This window comes from Periplaneta americana, chromosome 10 (assembly GCF_040183065.1).
Source record: "Periplaneta americana isolate PAMFEO1 chromosome 10, P.americana_PAMFEO1_priV1, whole genome shotgun sequence".
Taxonomy (NCBI): Eukaryota; Metazoa; Arthropoda; class Insecta; order Blattodea; family Blattidae; genus Periplaneta; species Periplaneta americana.
In genome coordinates this window covers 108,386,119-108,402,262 of record NC_091126.1, presented here as the reverse complement: position 1 = coordinate 108,402,262, position 16,144 = coordinate 108,386,119, and the positions used below count along the sequence as shown (strand labels likewise).

The 16,144-nt window shown below is 35.8% G+C and overlaps 1 protein-coding gene across 2 annotated transcripts in view; it reads left to right on the top strand.

Annotated features, from left to right (window-relative positions):
• ari-2 (E3 ubiquitin-protein ligase ari-2) overlaps window positions 1–16,144 on the top strand; it is a 469,714-nt gene that overhangs the window by 256,951 nt on the left and 196,619 nt on the right. For both annotated transcript variants that reach the window (XM_069838008.1, XM_069838007.1), the window contains exon 6: window positions 7,794–7,911. In XM_069838008.1, coding sequence (XP_069694109.1) covers window positions 7,794–7,911 — 118 coding nt within the window. The remainder of the gene's footprint in view (window positions 1–7,793; window positions 7,912–16,144) is intronic.

Here is a 16,144-nt window from a genome sequence, read left to right as displayed (position 1 = left end):
CCATCAGCACGGAAATGCATTACGCCTTAGGGTTGGAGAGTTGGTTTGCAGTCTCTTATTTGATATTCAGAGACAGGCCTGACCAGGCCTATCGTTTTCGCACTATTCCCAATACAGGTCCTCGGCTATCAACCGCCTGCCGATGCGTCCGGTACCCACTCGAGGTTGGGCTTTTAGGGATTTGTGGATAATTTAATATCTCGCCAAGGACCCCCCCAACCCTGGATTTTCCAGCAGTTTACTCCTGCATTTAAAATACTGATTGGGTGATTTTATGCTATTTTCTTTCCATGGTTTTACCATTTATTACTATTTTTGCTGTCTTCTACCACTTTGGAAATTGTTCTCTTTAAAAAATATATTTTAGATTGCTATAATATATCTGGAAAAATGTTCACATCTAGAGTAAGATTCTGCTAGTTACTCTGTATTCTTCTGGGGCCTTTTTTAGGATCCATATCTTGTAGGATATGATTTCCCTTCTTTCTGTGTGAATTCACTGTCATCTTGTGTTTCGAGAATGGCACTGGTCATTTTCGAACCTGTGATATTCGTCTTTGTTTTCCTTGTCTTTGGGTATGAAATATTCAATCATGAGATTCATTGTTTCCTTAAGTCGATTTTAAGGGATTCATATGGTTTCTTTAGAGTTGTTAATGACATGTGCATTCCAAGCATTGCCATATGACATCAAGATGCAATATTATTTCCATGATATGATCTTCTCCTTTCTCATTGCTGATTGTGTGTGCGTGCGTGCATGCCTTTTATTGAACAACCTGCTCCATTACATAAGTAATACTACATGTCTGGTTTGTGCTTACAAGATTACAATTTTCTTATAATCATATGAGATGAGACAATGTCATAGTTCTATATAGTTTTATGATAGTTACTAGAATTTAATAACATATGAATCATTTTTGCATAGTATATATTTACATTAGTATTAGATGCACTGATATTGTATTTGAGATTTGTTCCTATATTGTGTATTTACATTTACTTAATTCAATTCCTTCTTGAGACAAATTTAATGTGTTGCTATATAATCTCTAGACTAAAGCATTCATTGCTATTTATTACTCATTCTTAATCTATTTTGTGTACTCTTTTTCTATATAATTTGAAATTTCTATTTTATATTTTTATTAACCTATTCGACATTTTGTTTATCTTGAGTTAGTATTTACTATTCTCCATATTTGTATTTCCCTATTGCTATACATTTTGCCTATTTTCTAAATCTATCTCTCTTATGAATTTACAATATTCCTTTAAGTATTTGGTAATGAGATCAGTTCTGTTTGGTGGCCACCTTCCTTCTTTGAAATTTATGATCCTTTCCAACTTGTTTTGGGCAATATTTGTACTTCGTGCACTGAAGTAAAATATGGTCTACTGTTTCTTGACTGTTATTGCAACTGCATGTTGGGTCTTGTACGATGCAGAATCTGTGATAGTATGCATTGATTCTTCCATGACCAGTTAACATAGTTGTAAGTCCAGCTGAAAGAGGTAAGTTCAGTGCTAGTCTCTGCGAGAGTTGTGGAAAATATCTTCTTGTTTCCTCTCCGTTTTTTGCTGGTTGCCACTGATTTTCCCACTTTGCAAAGCTTTCTTCTCTCAGAGTCTTTGTTACCCCACTCATGGGGATCTTGCTGTAGTGTAGTGTATCTTCCCTTGTAGCTTTCTTGGCAAGGCGGTCAGCAAGCTCGTTCCCGAAGATTCCTATATGTGCCTTAACCCAGCTGAAGGTTATGTTCCAGCCTGTTTCTCTTAAAGAAGTCAATATTTTTTCTGATGTCATCTATCAGTGAATTGTGGTTCCTGCTCTTTGGAGGGAATCTAGGGTGATCTTACTGTCTGAGTACCATGATGCAGTCTTAGGAATGTTGTGCTGTTTTTGTAGATCATTAACTATATGAAACACTTTTAGGATTGCAGACTGTTCAGCCTGGTTAGTTGAGCATTCACCATGAAGTCTGAATTTAGATTGTTGTACGAGATCACCGTCGAAAAATACTGCTACTCCTGAACCTTCTCCTTCATTGGATTTACTTTCGTCAGTGTAGATTTCGTAAGCATAAAGTTCATTTAGCTTTATGTCTTCAACAGCAGGAAAGTCTACTGGATGGGGCCATTCCCTGAGTTCCAAAGGTCTTTCAATGTTACTGCCTAATAGTCCTTTTTTCGTCATAAAGCTTTTAGCTATCTCTTCTAACTTAATGGTTATAGGAGTCAAACTAGTCAGGATGCAAAGGGCCTCAGTTGATGTTGTCCAGAATGCTTTTGTAATCTTTATGTTTATCAGTATTTGTACTCTTTCAAGTTTCTTTCTGTTTGATATGTTGAGTGCCTCTATCCATACGGGTGCTCCATAAGATAGTAGGGGCAAAATCACTCCTTTATATATTGTTCTTAGTGCTCTGTGGTTTAATCCCCAATTTAGTTTTGCGGATTTGGATAGGGTGTTAATCAAATTCATGGATCTATCTGTTTTATTCTGGATGTGTGCAGTGAAATTGAATTTTTCATCCATAGTGATTCCGAGGCACTTAATTGTCTGTACTTGTTTCAGTTCTTTGTTATTGAATATATTGATAGCTGCTTTGTCTTTGCGTCTTCGCCATGTCACCAGCATGACTTTGGACTTTTCCTCAAATCTTATTTTGTTGTTGTTAGCCCAGTTTGTGATCTTTTGTAGCTCTGAATTGGGAAAGTTTTCTGTTTCCAGCATGCTTGAACGTTTGTTATTATCAGCAAATCGTCTGCAAATGCAGTAGCTTTACTGTGATTGGAGTATTGGAGATTAAGTACAGAATCATACTGGATGTTCCAAAATCCAGGTCGGCAACAGAATCCTTGAGGACAGACTTTTGTCACATGTTTTTCCACTTCAGTGTTATTTACAGACGTAAATGCACTTCTCTGACTGAAGTAGTTTTTGGTGAGGTTGTACAGATTAGCCGGACATTCAAAATCTCTCAAGACCTTCAAAATGCTCTGCCACCATGTGGCATCGAAAGCTCCTTGGACATCAAGACTCACTAGGATTATGTATTGACCATTGCTCACACTCTCTTTCACATACTCCTTTACCACCATCGTGGCATCTACTGTATTTTTATATGACGTGAAACCATACTGACTCTCATTGAGTAGACCATTGGAATACACATGATGCATTATTCTAGCAATTAGAAGCTTTTCCAATACTTTTCATCCCGTATTCAATAAGCTTATAAGGCGAAATTTCGTCACTTCTGAGGTACCTTCTTTCCCTGGCTTCACAATTGGAACTAATTTTGCCCTCTTCCAGTTCTTTGGAAAGCTGCACTTTTTAAGCAGACGTTATAGATGTCTGTGAAGTATCTTGGGAATAGTTCAAAAACTTGAAGCAATATATTACTAGTTAAACCATATTCTCCTGGTGCTTTCTGAATGTCCATCCTTACTAAGATTAATTTTATTTCCTGTTGAGTAAAGTCTCTGTCATTCTGAGTTTCTATCGATCTATTGCTTTCCTCCCTGATTTTTCTGTGGTATTCAGAATATTCTTCCTCGTCGTCTTCTGGAACAAAGTGTTCTAACATGTAGTGTAGAGTTTTCTCCATAGTCGACGTTACAGAACCATCAGGCTTCCTTAAAGTAGTTAAAGGTTGTATTTTCCTTATCCTTCCAGACGACATGCAGTACACTGCATTCCAAGGATTGTTTGTTTGTGTTACGGTACACTATTGTTTCCAGGAGCGTATCTTTTCAGTTCTTAAGTCCTTGCATATTTCTTTCTCTCCTCTATGTATTGAATTTTCCTGATTGCTCTTAGGTTTTCGTCGTGTTTTGTTTTCTGATATCGTCTTCAGAGTGCATTTGTTTTCTTTCGCATGATGGTTAGTTCGTCAGTCCACCAGGGAACAGATTTTTTTTCCGAAATAATTTTTGTGTTGGCTTGCACATTTTAAAACATTTCCTGCCTGCTGTGTTTATTATTTGGTCATGTTTCGTTAAAAGTTTTTCGGTATCCCTTTCTATGCTTGCCAGTTTACATCATTCCTCATCCAAGTCTTCTACTTCATCTCTGTTTACCAACCCAGGGATTTTTGCTGAAAATTATTTTTAGGAGGTCTTCAAATTTATCAAAGTGTACTTCTTTTATTATATATTTTGTTCCTTGAAAATTGAATACTGTGTTTTGTGCTCTAAGTTGTGCAGTACTGAATGTTATGTATCAGTGAGCTGAACAACTTTCTTCACTACGGATACCCCATTGGCTCATTCTTGACTGTAGCTGGCCATTGGCTATTGGTAGGTCGATATTACTTTTGCCTCTCTAACTTTCAAATGTGGTACAGTCGCTTTCCTAGTTAATTAGATATAGGTGATTTGAATTGAGATACTCATCCATTATTTTCCCTTTTGCGTTGGTAGTGACATCGTGTCCTGTTCCTTTCGTAATTGAAACTATGTTATCTACTCTTGAAAATTCAGTATTAATGTCAGTTGTGATATCTAGATGCATGCTTACAGCATAGAAATGTAGGTCGCCATGAATTATTTCTATTACTGTCGTGTCCTCGTCTGATAATTGATATAACAATATAGCGTCAATCTGTTTATTTGCTATTAGTATTGCTGCCCTCTTTTTGTTTCCACATGTGAAGATTTTATAATTTTGGGTTATGCCTGCCACTTTATTATTTATTAGGTATGGCTCCTGTATAAATGCTATATCTATACTATTATTATTATTATTATTATTATTATTATTATTATTATTATTATTATTATTATTATTATTATCATCATCATCATCATCATAATCATCAATTGTCTTATATTTTTATACTTTGTATGTCTCATTTATTTTGATCTGCTGTTCACATTTTATTATGCTTTTTTCTTTCTTTCTATATGTTATATATTACTTGTTGCTTACATTATATTATTATTATCTTATTCAGTTGCATGTGTAAAATTGTAGTGTTTTTTTGTAACGCAGTTTTACTCCTGGTTGAGTGTTAGAGAAGCCTGTATGGCCTTAACTCTACCGGGTTAAATAAACCATTATTATTATTATTATTATTATTATTATTATTATTATTATTATTATTATTATACTGTTTAAATTCATTATTTCTGTCAGATTATCTGTAGCTGCTCTACAGTGTTGGAGATTAATTTGCACACATTTAATTTTTCCATTTCCATTAGCCATTTTAACAGTGGCGGTTCCTCGGGGGAGGGAAGGGAGGAACGTCCTCCTCACATTTTTGGAAGTAAATACCAAATAAAATATGTGCCTCGAAATTCAAGGAAGATTCGATAATTTTTAAATTCACAGCTATAAGAAAACCTCGGTTGATCGAGTTTTAAACAATGCGTGCTCATGTGCTGTTAGAAACATTGAGAAAGATGCGAGATTGTCTGTGTGGAGGAAAGCCAATCCATTCCTCCTTTACTGCAGTTAGCACACATAGACAACAGCGCACTAGCAGCCAGAGAAAGAAGCAGAGTTTTAAAGCGAGTAAATGAACGGAGAGGGAGGAGATCCTCCTCTGAATCAGCGCATGGGCAGGGAAATAGAAACCGAACTGGTCGTGCAGCAAGCTCGCTACCGCTGCCATCTAACGATCTTGCATTCAACCAGACTATAACACATCTAGGAGGAGGCACAATAAAAACAGTTTTAACGCACGCTATGAAAGACACCACATAAACTTTTTTTTTTTTAATTATAAATCAAAAATCTTATTCATTGCACTTTATATAGGCTACTATTCATGGTTTGAAACTTTCAAGGATATTTGAAAGTTAAAGTCGTGTTTATATAAAACAAAGAGGAAGTAATTCTACGTTAGTATCGCAGATCTTTTTGGCCCCTGAAATTCACTTGTGTTCATTGTGTACTAAACAGGGCAACAGCCAAGTTGTCAGTTTTGTACAAATATATTTGAAATTGAAAGTAAGTAGGTACTCCAAACTACATTATTTTTAACTTAAAAAATTGGGCACCGGCAACTTTGAACAATAATGGTAGTATGACTTTACAAGAACTGATATTCTTGAAAAGCATGTAATACTGAACTTGTAAAATGTACATGTGGCAACACAGACCATGTGGGTGGGTGCAGTATTCTCGCTTTCCTCAAATTATTTCCCATTCCCATTTCCGCGGTTCCAATTACGTGTTAGTTGCTATAGTCTCTTCCAACACGTGTGATGCTATAGTGTGCTCGAAAAATGCTGCGAGGTGAATTTCCTTGTAATTGTTAATTTGTGCAATTATTCAACAATGAATGGAAGTGAAAACATATTTTATGGAAAATTTAGGAAACTCAGTTTACAAGAACAGATTATTGCTATACAGAAGGGAAGGCCAACCCCAACACTACCTGGTCTTACATGTGTGCATCTTGGCTAATTTGTAGCATGTTTCATTCAAGAAGGTGTCATTTCGTCCTGTTACCTTCTTTCCTCCTCTTAAGAAATACACAGGAGCCGCCAATGCATTTTAATATTCTGTGTTTTGTTTACATTTCCTGATTTAGTGTTTGTAGATATGGGCAGTTCTTGTCCATGAAGGAGTGATTTTCTCGCAATTTCTCGGCCTTATTATACTTATTATACATAATGCAATTTATGCATTTCAAATCCTCTTGAGTTGCCTTTCATTCCTTTAATTTATGCTGTCCAGCACGTGGAGAACATGTCTCTTCACCTGAGCAATTTACAGCTTTATGATTGAATTTACTGCACCGGAAACATCGATTAATTTTGATGTAATCTTCAACCCTGCAGAGCTACCATCCTATTTTCAGCTTCTGCCCCGAAAGTAGCCCCCATATTGTAGTGTCCACTTCTGCAACGAGATTCCTACCATTTCGTTTGTTCCTGTAAACAAATTTTGCCTGGATGGACTCTTCAGGCAGATTAACCTCTGGGTTTTTGGATACTATGATCCCAGCAATATTCTGTAGATCGACGTCTTCTGGAATGTTGTAAAAGTAATTTGTGGTTTTCGAAGCTTAGGAGCACTCACTTCCAGGTGTTGACTACACTCTTCATCGATCTTCTTAGTTAGAATATCGATCTTCCTGACGTCGAGACTCGATTAATAGTCATCCGTCTCTCAATGACTTCAAAGAGGTTATTCCAACTTTCAGTTCAATTGGGTTAATTTTGCGTTTCAAAATTCATTTCAGTGCTTCTGGAGAGTCATTATGCTCAGATTTCACGAACAGTTTGTATTTCGCCTCGATTTCCATGTCCGGTTCGTTGCTACGAAGTGCAGCATAACTTCTCATTCCACTGGCAGATGACGCAGGATGTTTATGAAGGCGAGGGTGCTCATTTGCTGCATCAGCTGTTGCCTTTGACTTATATTCAGCTTCGCTCACAACCAATTCACTAATTCGTTTCTCTTTTTCTTCCAGTTCACTCTTTAGCTTAGTAAATGATTTTCTAATGTCACTTACAAATGTGAGAATATCTTTTCTTAAATCATTCCTCAAATTGCTGCTTTTTTTCCGTCACAGTCACTAGTAGGTTCAGGGCGTTTTCCACACATTGATCCATAGTGTGTGCGATGTTGGCCTATCAATGTCACTAAACACAATGTAGGATCTATTATTATGTAATGTGTACTGTGCAAGCAGATTTGTGTGTGTGCATGCGTGCGTTCGTATGTTAAATTTTTTTCTAAAATCCCAGCAATGTCTTCTAATATCATAATGCTTTTCTTTGTTTTATCTGTTGTTCGTATTGCCTTATGTTTGATTTCATGTTTTCAGTTTCCGATGTGGAACAGATTATCATGCCCCAACTGATTGTGCAACTATTAAGAAATGGCTCACAAAATGTGCTGATGACAGTGAAACAGCAAATTATATCAGTGCTCATACCAAAGATGTAAGTATAGTAACACCTTTTAGTATGTTCCCCTTTTCTAATGTTTTGTTGTAAATATTGCTCCTGGCAAATATTTTCCTTGTACAAAATTTCTGAGTTTAATGTTTCTCAAAACAATGCTTTTCTCTAATGTTGTGTTTGAGAAAGATACTTGTAAGTGCAAGGTAGACATCCATACTGTATATGTTACTGTATGAAATTGTTACAATGGGGTCAGAGTTGATTAGCAGTGGAGGAAAGCAACATAAAATATGAAGGTAGGGCACATGGTGGTCTAATGATTAGAGTTGAAAATTTCTTCATTTTCAGTTTGAAAGATTGAGTTTAACTTTAGAAACCTTATGTAAATCCACTAAAATAGAATCTCTTGTATCCAGAAAATATGGGACAAAGCCAGTGCTGGATAATTGATTTTACCAGTTAATTGGAAAACTATGTTATAGGTTATTTAAAGACATAATTGGTACACTCGTGCAGAGTTGCCGCCATATTGCAACTGCTGTTCCCAAACCTACCTAGATTGCTAACTAGCTATCTTGGAAAGGGCTGAGGTCATGAAGTAGCTATTTTGCCATTTGTCTAGGAGACGAGTAAGTATGTATTACATAATAGCTATTTGTGTATAGCGGCTTCCGGCCTCATTTCTGGCAGTCTAGATGACCGTTTCTTTGTTTTGCTTTTGCAAACATCTATGATACTACAATGTAGTGATAGCTTCAGGTGCCTCATTAAAAAATGTAGGTCACTACTTCAATTTGTAGCTTATTGACGGACTCTTCCTCGTATTTTAATTTACCTTATTCAAAAGTGCCATTGTTTTAGAATTGCTGGACATCTGAGTGCCAGGTATGAGGGATTCCACTGCAGTACATACTGTTTATACTTTTACATTGTCATAGAGTGTTACAAACTAATATATACTTTTTGTCCATCATGAACTCTAACTCATAATACAGAATACATTGATAACAGCAGGATAAAAAGCCACTGTAGATGTGGAGCCAGAAAATTGTACCACTGTTCTACCAGGTTAATAAGATACTAGAGATCTGCCATTTGGTAAAAATCCACTCGTTTAATCTACATATATAATAGCAAGTTCTTTTCGATTTGATAGGATTACTATTTTTATTTTTTATTATGATGTGTTTGAGCCTACAAATTTATTTTAAATTTAAATTATGTTTTATTTAACAATGCTTGCAACTGTCGAGGTTATATCAGCATCATTGGTGTGCCAGAATTTTGTCTCACAGGAGTTCTTTTACATGCCAGTAAGTCTGCTGACATAAGCCTATCGCATTTAAGCACTGCCATCGACCTGGGCCGGGATCGAACCTGCAACTTTGGTGGGCACAGAAAGCCAGCACTATACCGACTGCACCACCCAAGGTGATAAATTTATTTTATGTGAGGGTGAACAAAGCCTCATTAAATGCAAATCGTTAAAAACAGAAAAATGAATGTTGTTTGGCAGATACTGTAGGACCATGTTTAGTAGCAAGCTGGGCTTCCAAGTCTGAGTATGGTATAATTGTGATAAGTGATAACTGAGACATGTTGACAGCATTTCACAATAGTTAATACAGTGAAACCTCTCATTTACGGATATTGAAGGGACGTAACGATCTGTCCACATCTGGAAGGTGTCCTTTATTGGGAGGGAGGCTCCCCAATCTAAAAGTAAATTTATAATATGCATTATGTATCCCTTCACGCTTTAAATGTAATGTATTACTGTAGTTTAATTCTAAATACAGTATACAGTACTACAGTAAATTCTTTGCAACTCTGAACTACAGTAGATAAAATTGAAAAAGGAAAATACAGTATTGTGCCATGCAATTTTATTCTAGGTCTACAGTTATGCAGTACTGTAATTTACAGTTTTTAACTTAACCTTTACGTTCAGGTGCCATGTCTCTAGAAACAGAACAACTGATTGAAGTGAAGAGAATAATCCTACTAGTCTCATCATGTGTTGAATACAATTTCACGATCACAGAAACCTTGGATCCATCAGACAGGTTAAATTTTATGACTTTGTTTATCCACCCGCTTCCAGCTAACAAGGGGTAGCCAGCTAGGCTAGTGGTAGCCTACGAGACCCTTATGTTATGTTTCACGTTAAGGAATTTCTGTACAGTTCTCAAAACTAAATTTTCCATTATTGTAACACATTAGGTCTTGAAATCCAAGTTCTGTTCGCAGTCAGGAGGTAAAGCAAGCTTTAGGACTGTGAAACAGCTGTTCATATCTGAGAGTGTCCGTAAACGAGAGTTTAATTTATGATTATTTCTATATTATTTCAGTTGGTACATAAAAATCTGTCCATATATGAGGAGTGTCCGTATCTTGGAGGTGTCCGTAAGGAGAGGTTTCACTGTACTAGCATACAAGAAACACTCTTTATTCACAACAGAGGCAGAATGAAATTTCCCAAAGGAAAACAAGATTGTGCTCTATGGAGATAGTGTCAAGCCTATATTCATGAACTTTAAGCAATATAAAATACAAATATAGACATAGACTATTCATTTTGAATATTATGTGAATTAGCAGTTAAATGTTACTTCTTACTTTCTGAAACATTATATATCAGTATTAAAAAATGTTACTCTCACTTAAAACAGTGTATGTTTTTCGCTACGAGATCAAAGTTCCCATGAAGATTTAGAAGCTCATCTATTGTGTAGAATTTTTCTTTCGGTCTTTAGCATCCACTAAATCAGAAAGAGCTGTTCTGGTCAGCTTTTCCTCACAAAGAATGCCATGCCTCTTTAACCAAGCGACAATTTCTTTCTTTGTCTGTTATCTGGAAGACTTGCACTAAATAATAGGGTGCATTGTCAAGCACTGTCACAGACGTAGGTGGCAAGTTTGGAATTACTTGCTTCCTCAGCCTTTCTCGAAGTTGGTGACGTTCATCTCTCTGTGGTAGTCACCAGTAGTTGAGCCATCTTTATAAATGAGAAGACTGCCATCAAGAAATTCACTTAAGGAACCAATATGTACTATTGTAAGCCTCTTGAACTTGTTTTCTTTTATAATGATTCTAACATCTTTTCCTTTCTGCCAGCACTTTTGGGAAGTCAAATTGGTGTCTATCCAGGACTCATCTAGGTAAAATATTAGCCTTTGCTTTGCTCTAAAGCAGCGTTTTTTTCAATATTTTTCAACATGTGGTACACGTGTGATTGGTTCTCAGCCAATAAATTAGTATTAAATTGTAACAAAATAGCATAATCCAATTTAAATCCGGTCAAAATTCAACCTTGCAAATATCAAACCCAATAATTAACTCAGATATGCCTGAAATATTTTTTTGCAATTTTCGTGAATTTTACAAATCCCATTTAATGCAGTATATAATTGAAGTACATTTATAGTGTTGAAACATTCTAGAAGTAAATGGTTGAGCTAGAAACAGGTGTCCTTTTCAAAGGACAATAGGCAAATGAGCATATATTTTGAGGAAGAATAATTGTATACTATGTTTATATGAAAGGAAACAATATCATTATTATTATTATTATTATTATTATTATTATTATTATTAACAAAACCATTACATTGTTATTTTATTGTTATTACTAATATTATTCTGAAGATCAATTTATTCATTGTGGCTACATTCATTTTAGCTGTAGAATGCTATCGTCATTGAGTAGTACTGTATTGCTATTGATATGTGAAAATGACGTAATAGGCGAAAATAGTGTTGAAGTTTCGAGGAGGAGGTTATAATATTGGGAGAGAAGTGACGATATGTATAATGAAGCAATTGCTGTGGCATTGCTGAGACAGGTTTGAGTTCATTTTCTCAAATCTACCGTGTTGTGACTATGGCAATTAAGATAGAAATGATAAATTTACGATAATAAGGCCTCTTCCAAAAATGCTGAATGAAAAACAATAGAAACTTATGTCCATTCATTACCTCCCTCCAGAACATCACCAGTCTTCTACTTGTAAACAGATCTTTCTGTGTTCGCAGAAACAAACATTGCTATGATCTTGTGTCTGCTCTCCACATGTAACAAATTTGTCACCTCATTCCTCCTCCTCCTCTCTCTCCCCTCCCCCCCTCTCCCTCCTCAACAAGAATGTTATGCTGAAATATTTCTGCTCTTGCTGCAAGCTGTGAACCGGGTAAATTATTAAGTGTTACATCATGTTTGTCCCCTGAATTCTCGTCTGTTACGTCTTCAGTGGTATTTGTAGGCAGCATTATAGTGATATGTCTGTATTTCAGATGAAATTTCGCTTGTAGCATAATTTTCAAACATAGATAGCATTTCATGGAGAGAAAATCCACTAGAATTTGAAAAGAGACAGACACAATTTCAAAATGTATGGGGATATTCCTATTTTCCTTTTAAAAGGACACATAAGTTTTCGTCATTGTAATGTTGCAATGAATAGATATGTCAGACGTATTGTGGGTTCACGTAATATTAATGTTTATTAGGAGTAATTTGATCTATAACCATTTGTAAAATAATTTCGAACTGTAACAATATTTAACTTTCATATCTGGTTTGCGTTTCAGATACCATAGCTAAAATAAACGAACCACTCTCACATCCACATCTCAAACTCAACAATGAACAGAACTCACTTTACCAGTATTACCAAGCCTTAAGTAGGACCAGTAATAGTGACACCTGTGAAAAAACAAGTGTTTTAACTGTAGGGAGCGAAATTTGAAACATTGACCACTGTCCTTTTGAAAAGACAATAGGCATATCTGGGTTAATAACAGGTTCCTAATGGAAACAACAACAACCAAATTCCTTGGCTTACAAATCGATAATGTGTTAAATTGGAAAAATCATATTAAAGAAATTACCCCCAAACTAAATTCAGCATGTTTTGTTATTATATCTATGCAAGAGATAGTAAATATCAATACCTTAAAAACAATATACTTTGCATACTTCTACTCAGTAATGAGTTTAGGAATAATATTCTGGGGAAATTCCACAGACAGTAACAGTATATTCCTACTACAAAAAAAGAGCAATTAGAATAATAGTAGGTGTCAAATCTAGGGAATCAAAAAACTACAAATAATGCTCATGGCTTGTCAGTATAATTTTTCACTAATAATCTTCCTTGTATGTAATCGTGAAAACTTTGTTACTAATTCAACACTTCATAGCATAAATACGCGTAAAAAAATGACTTTCATACTCCATCGGCAAGTCTATCATGTTATCAAAAATGAGTGCATTATATGGCAGTACCGGTAAAAATTTTTAATAGCCTCGCTATGGATATAAAAAATGAAACTCAAAACATAAGACTATTTAGGGCCAAATTAAAGAAGTTTGTAACTTCTCACGCCTTCTTTTCTGTAAGTGAATTCATGACATCAACAACGCTTCATGAATATTTCAGTGTTCTATTAAGTATTGATACTAAAACTTTGTGTTGTGCTAGTAGACTATATTGTAAAACTCTTCTATATATATTTCAACTAGACTGCGACTATAATTAAGACTTTATAGTACTATTAAGATTTTTTTCTTCATTTGATGAGATGTTCTATATTCTAGCTATGAAGCAATGTACGAATACCATGGAATGTACATAAATACAATACAATACAATAAAGGTGTAATTTAAAATCCTGTGACACACTAATATAATTTAAAGCGCTGTGTGGTTCCCAATTGGGGGGAAGGGGTGAAGGAGATTTTGTTGGTTTTAGAACGGAATGAGGAGTATAAAATACATATACGAGTAAATGAGATAAATATATATACATTAGTCTATAAAATAAAATATTTTCAATTTTATATGCATTATTTTTGAGTCGACATAGGTAGGATGTGGCTAAAAAGCTTGAGAAGAGAAACAAAATACACTTTGGATAATTTCAAGGGAAAAATTGTTCTCGGCTTCGGTACTCCACCCAACACCATCTCAATTTTTCCCCTTTATATCCACACAACTCGAGTGGGCTGACAAAACGCCAGACCCCCACATCGAGTGCACACAAACTCTGTGTGACTTAAGAGTTCTTGGGTAGCTCATTTGGTTGAATCAACAATACTCAACACATATTTGCACACCTTGTACGTTCAACCAGAGGTCCCGGGATCGATACCCGGCCCCAGAACAATTTTTCCCTTGAAATTATTCAAGTCTGCTTTACAGGGAGCTTTACGTGAAAAACTAGATTTGCAAAATGCACATTATTCACAAATATGAGTAAAACACTTTTTTGTATTTTTATTTGAATTTTATTATAGAAAAGTAAAATTTAAAGATATAAAATTATTACACTGCAATATTAGTGTGATATTTACGGTATTAGACATGTTTTTTTTTTATTTGTTATATTAGGAAATATGAAAACATACAATATTAGTACATGTTTGCCAAGATAATTAATGTACGATATTTTTTTCATAAAGGTGAACGAGATACGAATTTTTTTTTAGGGTTTGTACGATATTCTAATTTTAATGGTCTGGCAAACTTAGCTGTTCATCAGTCATTCTCTTCTCTGCTGCTCGCACATCTACACTGTGAATGTTGACTTGTGCCATGTTTGCTGAAAGTTGACTCTTGTGAACTCACTTTTTTACTACTCTTTTCACATTATTTTCACAATTTTTTCCACAACAACCCAAGTTATTTTCATTTTCTCGTGGCACACCAGCAAATCATTCGTGGTACACTAGTGTGCCTAATGTGCCATGGCACACTGATTGAAAATGGCTGCTCTAAAGTGTTAAGTTTTGTGATATACCTGCATTGCTAATCAATAATGTTCAGTCGTTCTCAAAGGATGAATCTTTGATCCTGTGATATCTTCCACACAAATCCCATGCTTTTTAACACTTTTTTTCAAGGATGTCTTACCCAACTTCAACCTATCTTCTCTTTTAGAAAGTAAAGTTCTTGGGTATATTCACGTTCGTAAAGGTCCTAACAGGATTGGTTTTATTGATATTGTGAATTTTATTAGTAACAACAATGTAATTTATTCGTCACAACAATAATTCCTTTCTACAATTCGCCTTAAACGCTCTCGTCAACAATTGGATTTTCACTCAACACAGTATTCATTATAGCACTCCACCGACGACAATGACAATTTACTTGGACTAGTACGAGCAACAATGAACTGTTAATCTTAACTAATATTTACAAAGCACTATTTACAAATCAGAACCATCAGTTCTCAGTTCACAGTTCTTCTAGCTCAGTCACTAGAGTTCACAGTATCTCGAACCACAGACCTTCAGAGACAGTCCACTGTACTCGAACTCAGGTCCCTCCAACTGCGGTCCACTGCACTCGAACTCAGGTCCCTCCAACTGCGGTCCACTGCACTCGAACTCAGGCCTTCGGATGCTGATACAGTTGCGGACGCACACTCGAGTCGAACTCCAGTACACAAGACTGGCTTGCTTGCTCTCGCTTACTCACTGACTGAATAACTGAAAAACTGCTGTCGTTCCTTTGCGACCGTAATTTATAACCACAGCGACGTAGCCTCGAAAGTTCGAATTCGCGAGTCTTCCACTTCGACGGATTTCTCGGCCTCTCTAGGCAAGCAGAAGATGCGTGCGCAAACTCCCTCTCCACTCTCTCGCCGCGCCCCGTCCCAAAGTGCTCCGCGCGATCTTCTCTCTTGCGGGACGCTGGTCGTGAGTTCGAATCTCACGTCGCTGTCACAATATTTTGCAGCCCTTTAGAGCTGTAATTAAGTTTTTTACGCACTGGGATTAATTTTCTGAATGTAAAATTCTTGAATTGTATCTCTAAATTACCCTTCTATCGAAGTCATTAATATCAATCTTTCCAATCTTAATGACCCTGTAATTAAAAAATTCCAAAGTATTTAACTGTTTAAAAATGCTGACTTACAATCCAATGCGGTGTAGAGAAGGTATATATTTTGACCAACATAAGACAGGCACCCATTGCGGGTCCTGGTTGTCAACATGGCACAGAGCCACCACTGAAAAACAAAGGACAGTACTGACCTGAGAAGATGGAATTAAAGACTCACTACAGAAGAGGGGAGAAGAAGTCATCTTAACTGCAGATAGGAGTAGATGTAGATCTCTCATATCCTCGACATTGAAAGTATCAAAGGAGTGAATTAAGAAGAATTGAAAAATTCCCTGTACAGGGAAAAATAAATATTCGACTTAAATGTAATTTTATATTTTTTATATAATCCGAATTATTGATGAAACTCCAATAAGCT